We start from the raw sequence: 16,265 nt of genomic DNA on the forward strand, positions 1-16,265 counted from the left end.
GGTATGATGAACATGTCATGTAATCTAGGGCTATTAATAAACAGATTATTCTGTGCCAGTATGTTATGTTCTGTAAATGTAGAATTTCTATAGCTTTCTCCAGTAGCAGTGCTTTGTGCATATGTAACATAGATAAACCTTCCACAGGAAAGGCTCCTGGACACAGGGCTTTGCTGTTTATATATATTTACTTGTTTTGGTTAACATAACATTAAATGAAAAGGATATTCATTTTTAATCAAATTAATTATCAGCAAGTTGCTGCGGTATGAAGAATGTAAACATGTCTGTGCTATTATCACACAAATATCAGTAATGTTACAGTAACGTCATCCTGTTGTTCATTGTTTTCCTAGAATTATATTATTTTATTATATTAATCATCATTTTACCGAGGTGAATGTAACAAGATATGTATAATATCAGAGGCGTATCGGCCATTTTAAAAGATAGGAGAACTAATCTATCTGTAGACATGACCCTCACAAGTCAAATAAACACAGCACATAAACTCAAACTCAGCAAAATAACATTCTAGTGTAAAACAAAGGTGCCCAAAAATCAAACTTAATAGAGGGCCACGGGACAAAAATATATGATGCGTTATACAAAGAATTATAATAAAATGACAGTTGCCATGGTTACTCTCATTTATGTTCTAATATTCAAAATAAATAAAAAACATGACTCTGTAGTCTCCTTAATTAATGCAGTTTTATTTACAATGTTATAGTTCACAAAGTTATTGTACAATGAGACATAATACAATTTATTGTAAAGACAGTAATGTAATATACACAGTGCCTTGCGAAAGTATTCGGCCCCCTTGAACTTTGCGAACTTTTGCCACATTTCAGGCTTCAAACATAAAGATATAAAACTGTAATTTTTTGTGAAGAATCAACAACAAGTGGGACACAATCATGAAGTGGAACGAAATTTATTGGATATTTCAAACTTTAACAAATAAAAAACTGAAAAATTGGGTGTACAAAATTATTCAGCCCCCTTAATTTAATACTTTGTAGCGCCACCTTTTGCTGTGATTACAGCTGTAAGTCGCTTGGGGTATGTCTCGATCAGTTTTGCACATCGAGAGACTGAAATCTTTGCCCATTTCTCCTTGCAAAACAGCTCGAGCTCAGTGAGGTTGGATGGAGAGCATTTGTGAACAGCAGTTTTCAGTTCTTTCCACAGATTCTCGATTGGATTCAGGTCTGGACTTTGACTTGGCCATTCTAACACCTGGATAGGTTTATTTGTGAACCATTCCATTGTAGATTTTGCTTTATGTTTTGGATCATTGTCTTGTTGGAAGACAAATCTCCGTCCCAGTCTCAGGTCTTTTGCAGACTCCATCAGGTTTTCTTCCAGAATGGTCCTGTATTTGGCTCCATCCATCTTCCCATCAATTTTAACCATCTTCCCTGTCCCTGCTGAAGAAAAGCAGGCCCAAACCATGATGCTGCCACCACCATGTTTGACAGTGGGGATGGTGTGTTCAGGGTGATGAGCTGTGTTGCTTTTACGCCCAAACATAACGTTTTGCATTGTTGCCAAAAAGTTAGATTTTGGTTTCATCTGACCAGAGCACCTTCTTCCACATGTATGGTGTGTCTCCCAGGTGGCTTGTGGCAAACTTTAAACGACACTTTTTATGGATATCTTTAAGAAATGGCTTTCTTCTTGCCACTCTTCCATAAAGGCCAGATTTGTGCAGTATACGACTGATTGTTGTCCTATGGACAGAGTCTCCCACCTCAGCTGTAGATCTCTGCAGTTCATCCAGAGTGATCATGGGCCTCTTGGCTGCATCTCTGATCAGTCTTCTCCTTGTATGAGCTGAAAGTTTAGAGGGACAGCCAGGTCTTGGTAGATTTGCAGTGGTCTGATACTCCTTCCATTTCAAGATTATCACTTGCACAGTGCTCCTTGGGATGTTTAAAGCTTGGGAAATCTTTTTGTATCCAAATCCGGCTTTAAACTTCTCCACAACAGTATCTCGGCCCTGCCTGGTGTGTTCCTTGTTCTTCATGATGCTCTCTGCACTTTAAACAGACCTCTGAGACGATCACAGTGCAGGTGCATTTATACGGAGACTTGATTACACACAGGTGGATTCTATTTATCATCATTAGTCATTTAGGTCAACATTGGATCATTCAGAGATCCTCACTGAACTTCTGGAGAGAGTTTGCTGCACTGAAAGTAAAGGGGCTGAATAATTTTGCACGCCCAATTTTTCAGTTTTTTATTTGTTAAAAAAGTTTGAAATATCCAATAAATTTCGTTCCACTTCATGATTGTGTCCCACTTGTTGTTGATTCTTCACAAAAAATTACAGTTTTATATCTTTATGTTTGAAGCCTGACATGTGGCAAAAGGTCGCAAAGTTCAAGGGGGCCGAATACTTTCGCAAGGCACTGTGTGTGTGTATATATATATATATATATACACTCACCAGCAGCCCTAGTTTAGACAGCTCTGGTTTAAAGGAACACATTATAAAACAAACAAAAGAAAGATCACCAAAACCTCAACCTCATGTCATTCCAGACCAATATGTTCTGCAAAACACATACATTATATTTGTTCATATAATAGAAGAAAAAGAAAAAACTCCCACTGTGTTTGAAACAACATGACCATAAAAATTCCCTTTTTGACTGAACCGTATGGTATTTTCTGGAGTTATGAGAAAGAATAAGTGCAGACAGTTTGAGATTTGTTCACTGAGCTTTTAATTGCAACAAAACAATGAATTAATAAATTATTTACACGTTGAACTATTTATAAATCTTTTTCACACCAGTTACAGTGGAGCTAGTTGTTTGCTTTATTAGGAAAGGTATCAGTCATTTTACTGGCTCTATGTGACACCAAAATATATAACAGAATGAGATTATATAGATAGATGAGAAGTGGGTGGGAAATGTTACTGTGTGCTTGGTATGCCCAGGACAAGAGCAGAAGACAAAATTATTCTCATATCAAAGTCGAGGGATATGTCCCTTGATTCCATAACCCCCACATAAATAAATGTACATTGTCTAACCTTAAATGATCATTTGTTGATTTCAGGAATGTATTATATCGATCCAAACCAAGGCAATCATGCAGATGCTCTTCTAGTCTACTGCAGCTTTAGTTCAGGAGGTCAGACGTGTCTTTCTCCAGTCCGGTCACAGGTAAAACACTGTTTAGATTTTCTCAGGTCTTATTTGTGATCCTTGAAGGGTGCTGTGACCTTTTGCGCCTTGTGTATTTAGGAAAGTAATACATACCTCTGTGCCGCAGGTCCCTGTGAAAGCTTGGCTAAGAGGATCACAGGAGGATTCTTTCACTTGGCTGAGCAGGAAGGAGCAAGGCTTTCAGGTATGCTGAATACAACACTCAGATCCATTACCTGTTACAGGCTTGTTTTTTCTTTTATTTTTTGACCTCTTTGATTCTCTGTTCTGAAGTTTGTGTATACAGAAACCAGCGTGGTGCAGATGAGGTTCCTGCGGCTAAACAGCAATCAGGTCACACAGAACATTACTTTCTCCTGCGGGCAAGGGAGTCGGCAGGGTTCAAGCGAGCGAGAAATCCAATTTCTTGCTGATTCTCGGAGACAGAGTTTCTTAGGGACGTTACGGGATTGCGTGGTATGTTCCTATTCGCATTGGTTCAGTCAATACAGCTGATTTGTTGCCTGGATATTGCTCATTAATTCTTTCTAAAATTACTTTTAATTGAAGTCAGTGGAGGAGCTGGATTCAGGACCTCAAGAGTCTGTGTTCCAGTTTGAAACCGAAGACCGGGAGCTTTTGCCGATCAGAGACTTGGCATTGTATGGCCACAGCGACCTTGCAGAAGAATTTGGATTTACTATTGGACCTGTGTGTTTCAGCTAGAAACCTCCAGACAGCACACACACACACACACACACACACACACACACACACACACACACACACACACACACACACACACACATTCCCTACAGACACACACACACATTCCCTACAGACTGCTGACTGCTGTGCTGGTGTTAATTGGTCTGTCATTAAACACAGCCACATTCGCAGGCAAAAGGAGCGAAGCAATTCTTCAAGCATTAGCTATATTGGACATTGTTGTTTTTGCAAAAAAAAAAAAAATAAATGAACCAGCTGACACTTTCCACTTTCTTTTCCCGTTTAGTTTACCGAGGTTGCCAAGGTTGGCAATGATTCTTCGCTGCACACGTTGTTGCAATGAACTGTTTTTTTGTTTTGTTTTTTGTTGTTGTTGTATAGTGTTTACAAAGCTCTTTGGTGTAAATGAGTGCTTCATATTTATGTTCTAGTCCATGCCATCCTCCAGGTTTCGTGTAAAGCCGGTGGTACTATTCAATCACCTAGTTTGCTCAAAGATGCACTCTCTTTTCAGGTTGACCCAACATATGACCAAACGCACTGTGATCTTAGCTGAAGTTTAAGATGTAGGATGTAAGAGTGGACTCCAAACGAATCAAATAAATTACTGTTAAAAGTTACGTGATATTGCATATTGATTTGTATCAAAACGAACCGAATGGTGAAAACGTCAGGTCTATAAATATGAAATATTGCAGAGGTAAACGTATAAGCAGTAGAAAAATCGTGTCAGAAATTATATTTGGGTGCTGCTGTTTCTGGTGCTTTTTTATGTACAAAGATGTTTGATGTTCATAATGTTCAAGGTATGTTAATTTATATGCTGGTCATTGAATTAATGACATTATGACAAGACTTTTACATATTCTAATGAATTGTAATAAACCTTTTTTGTATCTGATTCCGGATCTCCTTTATTTACACCTGAATTTAAAGAAAAGAAAATGCAGCACATGTCTTGCCGTTTTCAAAAACAGACATCGTTGTTATGGAAATGTGCATGGGTTTAATCTTAAATGTGCCGTATTATTTTAATAAGTGCACTACATAGTAGGCGTAGTCAAATAGTGTTTATACGGTTTGTAGTGCGCGACAGTAGGAGGCAAGGTTTGATTTAAATAGTCGTTTCTGATTGGGTGTCTGAGCGGCCCCGCCTCTTCGCGAATTTGTATCCAAGCCTCTCGTGACTCCGGCGTGTCAGTGAGATAAGATAAGAGGACGGCTGGGTTTCCGCAGGTGCGTCTTTCCGCGGAGTTAAAGCCACGTCGGCGAATGAAAGCGGTCCCTAAAGGGCTGGGAAATGACTCAAATCATGCTTTATTCGGTTTTTTTAAAGTTGTGGCTGCTTGTTTGAAATTGCCACAAATTTTACTCTGGTTTGTAAATCTCCCGGCTGGGTGTTAAAAATGGTCAGACGGAGTAGGCCTCTGTCATGCCTCGGACTCGCGTAAGAACGTAGGCGGCCCCTGAGAGCTTTGGTCCGGCAAAACTTCGTGCCGTGAAAGCGTCTGTTTAAAAAAAAAAAAAAAGGTATGTATAAGTACGAATTAATGATTTTTTTCCCCAGACGAAAACAAAAGTGAAAGCTACATTTGCGGCAAGTTATGTCATATATACATACATATATATAATATGTATGTACACCTACTTTTTTAGCTGAAAAGTTTTTTACGGGAATAATAGTTACACTGGAGCTAGCTTATTTAATAAACAGATCCGCTTCGCTAATTAGGAAAGGCATGAAATAAGATGATCAGGTCAGAATGCTTTACTTTATGCAGTATATGATCATTTAAGCAATCTTTAAACAAGTTTGACAGATGACCTGATTCTCCCCCTGGGATTTCCTGACATCTGTTCGTCTTTCTGTCTATTGACAAAATCGATCTGTCTGTGTGTCTAATCTGTCTCTCTAATAACTCACTGTGCATCTACACACACACACACACACACACACACACACACACACACACACACACACACACACACACACACACCTGCAGCTTTCTGCAATCCACTCAGCTACTGTCAACATGAACAGACTATCTAGAGATGTGCCTGAGCTGTATTTAAAACCATGTCGTCCTCATTTTGATTTGCCATACAGCCTTTTTTCTGTGTTCTCTTTTTTTTTTTTAGGGACATAAGGACTTAGAGACATGATTGCACCCGCCAGAAAGGATTTTGTGTCTCTAGCAGTAGACGAAAGCCGGTCTTATACGAACGGCAAACGGCGCAAGCAATCCTACTGGAGGGTGAGATTACATTCGAGTGAGATATGAAATGATATCGGAGCTTCCTACTCCTCCACATTCACTGTATGACCGACAGACTAATTTTCTGTGGTTGGTGTAGCTGAAACCATAAATTGCAGGATCAATGAAGTGAGATGCATCATTTGGGTTTTTGCATCCCGCTCTCCGTTCATCCTTGTCCTGTTTTGCATGTGCGTGCAGAAATGGAAGCAGTTGTCCAGCCTGCAGCGCAGCCTTATCCTGTTCGTTCTGGTTCTCCTCCTGATCAGTGGGTTCACCGTGTACCCCGGACTCCTGCCGCATTGGCGAGGTAAGCTTTGCTTTGTTAGGCCACCGTGATTAGACAGATAGGAATTGTCACACAATTCATGTCTACTTTTTAAGTTTTTTTGTTGTTTTAATTTAGCTCAGTCAGGCACAGCAGAAGGAAGGAACGATGGTGATGAAATGCAGGCGCATATCGAGAGGAATGGTGGAGGCAACGTTATTCTGCCCGAGCCCCCTTCAGAGGTTAGTGTCGTCCAGTAGGAGAGCAAGGTGGTTATTGTTTGTTTAGTCAATGATTCCTTTTGAAGAATGCAAATGCTTGTGCATGACTTATTTTTCTGTCTCATCTTTTTTATTACTCGTAATGGTGAATTATTTTTAAACGACTGCTCAGGGCAAAATATTTGAGTATGAGGCTGTTCGAGTTTTTGATACATTAATGAGGTAAATTAATATACAGCAATCACCCGATTTACCGTGGTTCGAATCCCAGCCCTCGGTTTATCGCGGAATTGCGTTTGCCACATAACTAAGTTGTTTTGGCTGAATTTCCCGTTCTCTCGCGGAGACCACGACAGACCAAAAAACATATAGGGAATAGTTTTTATAAAGTTTTATGTTGAAATAATAAAATGTATTAATACAAATAAAATTATTAATTATGAAATGAAGTAAAATGTTAATACAGTACTGTATAGATAAAATAGCATTTTTGTAAACAGGGGATTACTGTACTTCAACAAGTGCATGTTGGTGAGGATGCAAACCTTCAAACTTGCTTTAATTGTTAACAAAAAAAGGTCGCCAATGTCATACTTTTTTTTTTTCATACGTTTTAGTTGTTCGAAATTCAACAGATGTTGTTAAAACATTGAGTCACGTGAAATCAAGAGGCTGTAAACTTGTGCAGCCACCTGAAGGTCTGTTTCTCATATTTACCAGAGAAAAGGTTTTCGGAAGCGAGGACCACCTGCCCTGCAGAACCGCTTACAGAAAAAAGGAAATGATTCTGAGCTACAGGGAGTGGCGTTGAAGATGATGAAGGAGGATGGGAACAAGTTGTTAGTCAGGTCAGCCTGCTTATAGCAGGACTTGTTTAGGAAATATCTTGTCAGATGTTTAATTCTCCACTGAGCATTCTGTTAATGAATTTATGTTCAAACAACAGTTTTAACTTCTGTTGCCTGCAGCTGGCATGGTTCTGTTTTCAAGTTGGGTGAAGACACGAATGATAAGAAAGCGATACAGCCCGAGTCCACGGACACCTCAATAGGTCTGTGCTTGTGCTTTTTAACTTCCTGTATTCCAATTACTTCTAAGCTGCAAGTGCCGAGGCTTACCGTGTCTGTTACCGGTGTAGCATTGACAGTGTAGCAATAACGTTTCTTTTTTCCCCACTTATTTATTTATTTATTTATTTATTTATTTATTTATTTATTTATTTTTTTTTTGCTTTCCAGCTGAGAGCAGGCAGGAGGCCGTGAGGGAGGCTTTCCACCATGCCTGGAAAGGATACAAAGAATTTGCCTGGGGTCATGATGAGCTCAAACCCATTTCTAAATCTTACACTGAATGGTTTGGACTGGGGCTGACTCTTATTGATGCACTGGACACTATGTGGATCCTGGGGCTGAAAAAAGGTGTGTTTTGCAAACAGAACATGTCAGCGATGGACCGGTTTCCCAGGCTTTCTTATGAGAGTGTGGTTCTTGTGTTCTTTACGGGGTTTTTTTTTATTATATTTTGATGTTGACTAAAAACACAAGGAGAATTAAAGCATTGGTTAAGTGGCAAATGTAGGTTATAAACGTGTGCGTGCACTTAGACAGAATAAAATGATAAGTTTGAGGAAGTTCTGTATAATTTGAATATTGCAATATAAGGAAGGGTGCAGCCGTGTCAACTGTAACAAGCTGTCTGCTCTTTATTTTTGTTCATTAACAGAGTTTGAGGAAGCCAGAGAGTGGGTGGCAACACATCTGTCATTTGGGAAAAATGTAGACGTGAACCTGTTCGAAAGCACCATCCGTATTCTGGGCGGCCTGCTCAGCACTTACCATCTGACCGGTGACTCCTTGTTCCTCGAGAAAGCTGTGAGTGTGTGAGTGTGTGAGTGTGTGAGTGTGTGAGTGTGTGAGTGTGTGAGTGTGTGAGTGTGTGAGTGTGTGAGTGTGTGAGTGTGTGAGTGTGTGAGTGTGTGTTTTTAAGAGAGATAATCAGCCGTATGTGGCTCACATGATCAATGCCTCCTCCACTCCTTCTGTTAACATGTGTACGATTTGAATTCCTCCCATTAGCCAGGAGTCTGTGTGTGGATTTGAAATAGTCTTTCAGTCTGATCTCAGTTTGCTAATGGTGTTGATGTTGATTCTGTGCATGGTTGTACAGAAAGAAATTGGCTCCAGGTTGATGCCTGCCTTTGGCACACCGTCGAAGATTCCATACTCGGACGTGAACATCGGTACTGGTGTAGCTCATCCGCCACGCTGGACCTCCGATAGCACTGTCGCCGAGGTGACCACCATCCAGCTGGAGTTCCGCGAACTGAGCCGACTCACCGGAGACCCCAAATACCAGGTGGACTTGTGTGTGTGTGTGTGTGTGTGTGTGTGTGTGTGTGTGTGTGTGCCTATTATGAAGGGTTGTGAAATACCAGGGATTTTTAAGACGGGAAACTTTCCACAGGAATTTACAAAATGGCAAGTTTGCCAGTGAGTTGGAACTTAAATGTAGTTTAAAAAAATATCTTGCAGGATAATTTTGGTTAAAACAACCTGATTTAATTTCAGTTGAATTGTCTTCTGCACATTCCTTTATTGAATGCACACAGAATTTTTGTATTTTTCAAATACAACAGTCTGCATTGTCTGGCGTTTGTTAGCAAATCTCTATAATTGTTTTTAGTGAAATGTCTATGAAAAATGTACTAATTCTATTATTTATCTCAAGGTTTCTTCCTCATAACATCTAAGGGAGTTTTTCCTTGCCACAGTCGCCATGGCTGCTCATAAGGGATAAATACGCATTGTTTACCTCAACTCTCACCTCAATTAAATTATTTATAGCTGCTTTGAGACAATGTCTGTTGTGAAAAGCGCTATAGAAATAAACTTGACTTATTTTTGTGTTTTAGTTGTAGATTGTAATTGTGTGCATTATCAAGGGATGTTAAGGATGAAGGATTAGTAAGTGTATTTAGCATTTTCTTTGTCTGTCTAGAATGCAGTAATGGAGGTAATGAAGCAGGTACACAAGCTGGAAGGGAAGCACGATGGCCTGGTGCCCATGTTCATCAATACCAACAACGGACAGTTCACCCATCTCGGTGTGTACACGTTGGGTGCCAGAGTTGACAGCTACTATGAATACCTGCTCAAGCAGTGGATCCAGGGAGGCAAGACAGAGAAAGAGTGAGTCAGCTCTGTGTGAAGAGGTGTGTGTGTGGGTGAGGGTGTGTGTGTGCGTGTGTGTGTGCGCTCTCAGCAGGTACTATAAATCTGGATTACGCAACATGCTCACAGAGTTGACAACTCTCATTCCTCTTGTTGTTTGATAGACTCGGCACTCATGCAACTCTCGACATTTCAGAGTATGATTAAACTGCATGGTGCCTCTTTAACCTGCTGCTTTAAGCACGGTTGGGTAAAATGTTTCCCGTGTGTGTGAAGGGGGAAGAGAGAGAGCGAGAAAGAACACTTTCAATATTTATAGCTAGGTGAAACAGAGCGGTTTAATTTTCAGGTGCAGATGTGGTTAAAAGTAATGGCATTCATTTTTCATTCCTTGATACCTGGTGCCATTCTGCTCTCACTCAAAGATGTTTAAATATATATATATATATATATATATATATATATATATATATATATATATATATATATATATATATATATATATATATATATATATATATATATATATATATATATATAAAAATATAAAATATTTGTGTGGTGTGTCGGAGAAGTATGTGAGGGTGGTGCAGGACATGTATGAGGACAGTGTGACAGCAGTGAAGTGTGCAGTAGGAATGACTGGATTAAGGTGGAGATTGGTCTGCATCAAGGATCAACTCTGAGCCCTTTCCTGTTTGCATTGGTAATGGACAGGTTGACGGACGAGGTCAGACAGGAGACTCCGTGGACAGTGATGTTTGTGGATGATATTGGGATCTGTGGTAAGAGTAGGGAGCAGGTGGAGAAGAGCCTGGAGAGGTGGAGGTAAGCGCTGGAGAGAAGAGGAATGAGTGGCAGGAGCGATTTGTAATAAGAGTATCTGCAAGAGGGAAAGGGAATGTTTATAGGACTGTGGTGAGACCTGCTATGCTGGAGGTAGCAGAGCTGAGGATGTTGAGGTTTTCGTTGGGAGTGACGAAGATGCACAGGGTTAGAAATTAATTTATTGGAGGAGCCATGCATGTAGGACGTTTTGGAGACAAAGTGAAGGAGGCATGATTGAGATGTTTTGGTCATGGCATATATCGGTAGGAGGATGGAGCTGCCAGGAAGGAGGAAAAAAGGAAGACCAAGGAGGAGGTTAATGGATGTGGTGGGGAAAGTTTGGTTTGTTGGTTAGAAAGAGGCAGATGTAGTGGACATGGTAGTATGGAGACGGATTATCCGCTGTGGAGACCCCTAATGGAAGCAGCTGAAAGAAGAAGAAGATATATCATGCACACTGATCAGGCATAATATTATAACTATCTGCCTAATATTGTATTGGTAAATTATTTGCTGCTAATACAGTCCTGACCCATTGAGTGGTAACAGCGTTAAGTTCTTCAGTAATTTGAGCTACAGGAGCTCGTCTGTTGGATCAGACCTCAGTGGAGCAGCGTGCGCTCTCCACGTGCATCAATGAGCCTTGAACTCCCCTATGACCCTGTTGCCGGTTCACCACTGTTCTTTCCTTGAACCACTATTGATAGATACTGACCACTGCAGATCGGGAACAGCCCACAAGAGCTGCAGTTTTGGAGATGCTCCGACCCAGTCGTCTAGACGTCACAATTTGTTCATCGTCAAACTCCTTCAAATCCGAACGCTCACCCATTTTTCCTGCTTCTAAAACATCAACTTTGAGGACAAAATGTTCACTTGCTGCCTAATGTCCTACACACTAACAATGTTATAATGTCCTAATGTTATGCCTGGTGGTTTGCTGAAGATGAATAAGTAATAACCTTAATACCAGTACTACATTATCTTGCTGGATACTACAGTAAACTGGGGGGGTTTAAAACTGTTACTCCCTTGTTCTATTTTGTGTGTGGGTGTGTGGGTGTGTGGGTGTGTGGGTGTGTGGGTGTGTGGGTGTGTGGGTGTGTGGGTGTGTGGGTGTGTGGGTGTGTGTGTTTAAAACTGCTTATAATAAACCCAACAGCATTTGAATGAGGGGGTGTGTTGTGTAGTAACACTGTTACTAATGTAGGGGTGTTTAACACTGTGTTCCACTCCACTGTTTTAGTTTAAATGTAAATATAAGATTACATGCACAGTTTTTTATTAATTACTGTGATAAGCATGCAAGTGTGATCGACAGAATAACCAGTTTCAGTGCATTTACAACAGTTAAAAATGAACTAAGCCAAAAAAACGAATGAATACAAAGGCAAAATGTAACGGGAGTTAATATAGAATAGTTTTCCTTTACTTCATAAATAAAAAAAGCTTTTTGGATTCAGCTTTTGGTGTCTATGAATTCCAGACAAGCTGTCAGGAGACTGGTAGTCTTGGCAGAATCCTTAGCACTCCTTTGGCAAAAAATAGCCTTGGAGTGTTATTTTTACTCTGTGTCTCAGTGCCTGTTCGGTATCTGCCATCCTGTACAACTATGCAACACATTGCTAAATATGATTATGAACTGTCACATGCTGGTGTGTTTACACTGTTGTTGATGCCTCCAGTCTGTTGGAGGACTACATGCAGGTAGTGGAAGGGATCAAAAAGAACCTCCTGAAGAAATCTTCTCCTCTTGGTCTTACGTTTGTAGGAGAGCTGTCTCACGGACACTTCAGCCCCAAGATGGTAAGTGAGATCCCTCTGTCTAAAAGGAAACTTCAGATGTAAAAGATGCTTCTAATTCTGCTTTATACTTCACTGTGAATCAGACTCTGTCTTTCTGTTCACATCCACTTCACTTGAGTTTAATGTTAAAATGTGGATGAACAGCAGATCAGAGGCCTCCCACAGATGCTGCCTCAAATAGAGCGTTTATTGTTTCCATGCTCTCTGCCCTCATCTTTCCCCAGGATCATTTAGTGTGCTTCCTGCCTGGCACGCTGGCCCTGGGGGCACACAACGGCCTGCCCGTCGAGCACATGGAGCTGGCACAGCAGCTGATGGAGACCTGCTACCAGATGTACGCACAGATGGAAACGGGCTTGAGTCCTGAGATCGTGCACTTCAACATGCAGCCAGGCAGCACCCAGGATGTGGATGTTAAAGTGAGCTTCATTTTAGAGCTTAAAGAATTTTAGTACTGCATTTGTTTGAATACGGCCCACAGTATTGTAACTGCAGCAGGTATATCAATACTAAAGAACAGTACCAATATTTCATCCTTTTTAATTGGAGGTTGACTGGTTTTACTGGTAACAATTACAATGTTGGATCGTACTTGCTGCCAACTGATCATTCAACAGATTGTTTTATTTCATTTATCCAGGATCTAAAAGCACTTTATGTGAAACAGTACTAAATCAGGAAAATGTGATAAATGAAATAAATCTGAATATTAGTTATATTAATAAATATTTAAACTTGAACAAAAAGTATCACTCCAAATATATAAAAACAGTTACATTCAATATGAAAAAAAAAAAATGTATTGTCAGTCATTTGCCTCAAGAGGCCACTCTCGTACATTCTGAGCCGTCCAGCTGCAGACACAACCCGGAAAAACTATAGGTATGGATTTTTGCCGACACAGAGAGCACATTTATGCTTTTTTATAGTATTACATTAAAGTGACTTTCTATTCAAATCTTGTCTATTTTTGTGTGTGTGTGTGTGTTTGAGCTGTTGTTAGCTGCTAACAGGCTGAGCTGAGATTATTATTGTGGTCCACAGCCTGCAGACAGACACAACCTGTTACGGCCTGAAACCGTGGAAAGCTTGTTCTACCTCTACCGGTTCACCAAGGACAAGAAATACCAATCTTGGGGATGGGAGATCTTTCAAAACTTTAACAAATACACTAGGGTAAGACATTTAATAACCGATGAATTTTAGTTTTTTGTCATTGTTGGATATCTTATAGTACACAGAATATACTGACAAAACTCATATGCTCAAGTTTCACACTGATGCTGGCCAGAGTGTGTGTGTGTGTGTGTGTGTGTGAGAGTGTGTGAGAGAGAGAGAGAAAGCCTGGCTCCGGTTTCTCTGGCACAGATCAACTCTAAATGTTTCAGATAGTATGATTCAACGCTTGTCTCATTTTGTGTAAATATTAAGCTGATCTTTCACAGCCTAGGGTTTTTTCCCCCCATTACAGTAATGGAAATCACAACTTGCCAGTGGCAAATGATCCGTCGTTTTAACAAATGAATGGCAATCTATTTTTCTGTCTACAATAATTCCGAGTGTTAAAATGTTTACATGGCGTCCTGTAAATCCAGCATCATGCCTGATATCATGTAGTTGTCCTGACTGTAGCTTGTGCTCTTAGGTGGATTCCGGCGGTTACACGTCTATCAATAACGTGCGAGATCCAAAGTCTCCCAGTCCTCGAGACAAGATGGAGAGCTTCTTCCTGGGCGAGACTCTCAAATATTTCTACCTGCTGTTTTCAGACAACTTGGACCTTATTAACCTGGACAAATACATCTTGAACACCGAGGCCCATCCTTTACCCATATGGCCAAAGACTAACTGATCTCTCTCTCTCTCTCTCTCTCTCTCTCTCTCTCTCACTCAATCACTTACTTCTCTCAGGGCTTTTTCAGACTTCTAGATTCCTTCGATCAAAACTGCCTTGTTTCTTTTTCCTTTTTCGGGAACAAGAATCTTTTCCTAAGACTTTAATTGGTGACCATTTCTACCAAAGTCACAAAACACAAGTACAAATCAGAATATGGACTGATTAAGCGCCGTGCTTCATTTATTACAGCGTAAATCTTCGCTTTGCTCTTCACAGTTTAATTATGAGAACAGAGTCCGGTCTCTCTGCTGTGGCTGATCAATCATATCCAGCATGACTGCTTCACTCCTCACCATCCAGTGTCAGAGAAGGAGGCTTCAGAGTCAAACGCAACATGATTACAGCCTAAGCCACAGCCCAGTAGAGCACAGCGAGTGAAGGGAAAACGGGCACAAATTACACTTTCGTTTAGTCACCGTGTTATTTCTCCGTTCAAATCTGTGTAGTCCCAAGAGTCCAATTCACTTTAAAACTGTGAACCGTTTTGTACAGACTGTGAGCACTTTATGGTGTAAACCCTACCCAAGTCCATTTTGCCTTCGATTTGTTTAGTGTCACCTTTTTCTTTCCTTTTTGAGTTTTTATCCCTTTAAAATGAAAGTTTGTGTACTATTTTATATAATTCTATATATTTTTGACTCGATCACAGTGATCACTGCCATTCCTGTATGTATGGGAAGTAACTTTTGTTCTTCTTTCCCCATACATGTCTTTTTTTTTTTATATAATACTACCTGACCCTATTTCAGGAGGAGTCTAGGTGGTGGGATACACTTAAAAAAACGTGGACCAGTAATTCATCAATCAATTTCCCTAGGATTCCTCGCCCCCTGAGCTTCAATGGGCTTAGATGTTGTTTTCAGGAGCCAGTTTGTGGAAAAAAGACGGACTGAGTAATAACTGAATTCTGTCTTGATTTTCCTTATACCACAGCGCTGTCGAGTTCTCGCATCTCATTGGTTAGGCTTTTGGCGCTTCATTTCGATAAAAGTAGCTTGCAGTTGACTTTAAAGCTCATCACAGGTTTATATTTGATGCACTAAATGTCATGGTTTTGTTTTTTGTGTTAGACTAATAATCTACTGATTCCAACTTTTTCTTTTGCGTTTGTCGTGTTAATGAATTAGAGGTTTTCTTTAAGGCTGTTTATTTTGTATTTTTTTTTTTCACGCTTCTGGAAGGAGTCTCGTCTGGCAGCACTTTAACAATTACATTTTTAGAAAAAGTCTTCAGGACAGAAACTCATTAGCTGGTTATAGCAGTTTATAGCCGTCGTACCGCAGGTTAAAAACAGGAACTTGCTTGTTTGTTGGCATTAAAACATTAAATGGAACTATAAACTGTATGTATTTTTTTAGTTCAGTAACATTTGGGTAGTTTGCGCTGTGGTGGAGGAATAAAAGGACCTGCAGTCTATTTCTTTCCCGGTAACCTTTATTTCTAGATCATTCTTATCAGGTGCCATTAGTGTTGTCTTTTTCTAACATAATAGACGTGACCTCTGTGACCGCACGTATCCTTATTCATATGAAGAGGGTGGACCACGGTGGGTTTAGTAGCTGCATCTCCCTCGTTACAGCCGATCCAGTGCTCAGAGCCACGGACTGAAAAAGTGTGACTTGTGTGGTGTTCTGCTTGTGCCTTTTAAAACTCTCATGAGCAATGAAAATGAAGTCTATTTTGATTCCCAAGACTCATGTTTTGTATTGAAATGTCATATACCATGAATATCGGTGTGGTTTTAGCGTGTACCTATTTGTTGTAGATACTGAAAAATCTTTTTTTTTTTTGTGTGTTTATTTATGATTTGAATTCAATTGTTTTAGAAATCTATCCCTGATGGCAGCTCACATGCATTTTCTAGTCATGTGTTAATCTGCTCATTTTACATTTTTACAAATACAATTAAGGGCTTTGTGTA

The 16,265-nt window shown here is 40.1% G+C and overlaps 2 protein-coding genes across 3 annotated transcripts in view; both read left to right on the forward strand.

The window, feature by feature from the left end:
• The window catches only part of LOC310718184 (uncharacterized protein), a 65,718-nt gene extending 60,918 nt beyond the window's left edge, over nucleotides 1–4,800 (forward strand). Inside the window, exons 65-68 of the mRNA XM_083526789.1 lie at nucleotides 3,082–3,188; nucleotides 3,298–3,375; nucleotides 3,465–3,647; nucleotides 3,741–4,800. Of these exons, the coding sequence (XP_083382915.1) occupies nucleotides 3,082–3,188; nucleotides 3,298–3,375; nucleotides 3,465–3,647; nucleotides 3,741–3,896 (524 nt within the window). The 3' untranslated portion in view covers nucleotides 3,897–4,800. The remainder of the gene's footprint in view (nucleotides 1–3,081; nucleotides 3,189–3,297; nucleotides 3,376–3,464; nucleotides 3,648–3,740) is intronic.
• Nucleotides 4,801–5,193: 393 nt separating this feature from the next.
• Nucleotides 5,194–16,028, forward strand: man1b1b (mannosidase, alpha, class 1B, member 1b). Of its 2 annotated transcripts, none has more exons than XM_083526960.1 (14): nucleotides 5,194–5,422; nucleotides 6,037–6,154; nucleotides 6,356–6,464; nucleotides 6,561–6,664; nucleotides 7,364–7,491; nucleotides 7,612–7,694; nucleotides 7,882–8,061; nucleotides 8,366–8,514; nucleotides 8,810–8,998; nucleotides 9,641–9,831; nucleotides 12,327–12,447; nucleotides 12,672–12,866; nucleotides 13,492–13,623; nucleotides 14,093–16,028. In XM_083526960.1, the coding sequence occupies exons 2-14, from the start codon at nucleotides 6,059–6,061 to the stop codon at nucleotides 14,297–14,299; spliced, it is 1,884 nt and encodes a 627-aa protein (XP_083383086.1). In that variant the 5' UTR covers nucleotides 5,194–5,422; nucleotides 6,037–6,058; the 3' UTR covers nucleotides 14,300–16,028. The 2 variants fall into 2 exon arrangements, with proteins under 2 accessions (XP_083383086.1, XP_083383087.1); XM_083526961.1 differs by having other exon boundaries at nucleotides 5,194–5,419.
• The last annotated feature ends 237 nt before the right edge of the window (nucleotides 16,029–16,265 follow it).

Source organism: Silurus aristotelis (assembly GCF_946808225.1).
Source record: "Silurus aristotelis genome assembly, chromosome: 23".
NCBI classification, from domain to species: Eukaryota; Metazoa; Chordata; class Actinopteri; order Siluriformes; family Siluridae; genus Silurus; species Silurus aristotelis.

What these genes read in the sequence shown, in the direction of transcription:
- man1b1b (XM_083526960.1), top strand. Translation starts at nt 6,059, where the DNA reads ATGATTGCACCCGCCAGAAAGGATTTTGTGTCTCTAGCAGTAGACGAA. An exon ending in TGCCCGAGCCCCCTTCAGAG is followed by an intron (nt 6,665 to 7,363) that starts GTTAGTGTCGTC and finishes CATATTTACCAG; the next exon opens with AGAAAAGGTTTTCGGAAGCG. An exon ending in ACTTTAACAAATACACTAGG is followed by an intron (nt 13,624 to 14,092) that starts GTAAGACATTTA and finishes TTGTGCTCTTAG; the next exon opens with GTGGATTCCGGCGGTTACAC.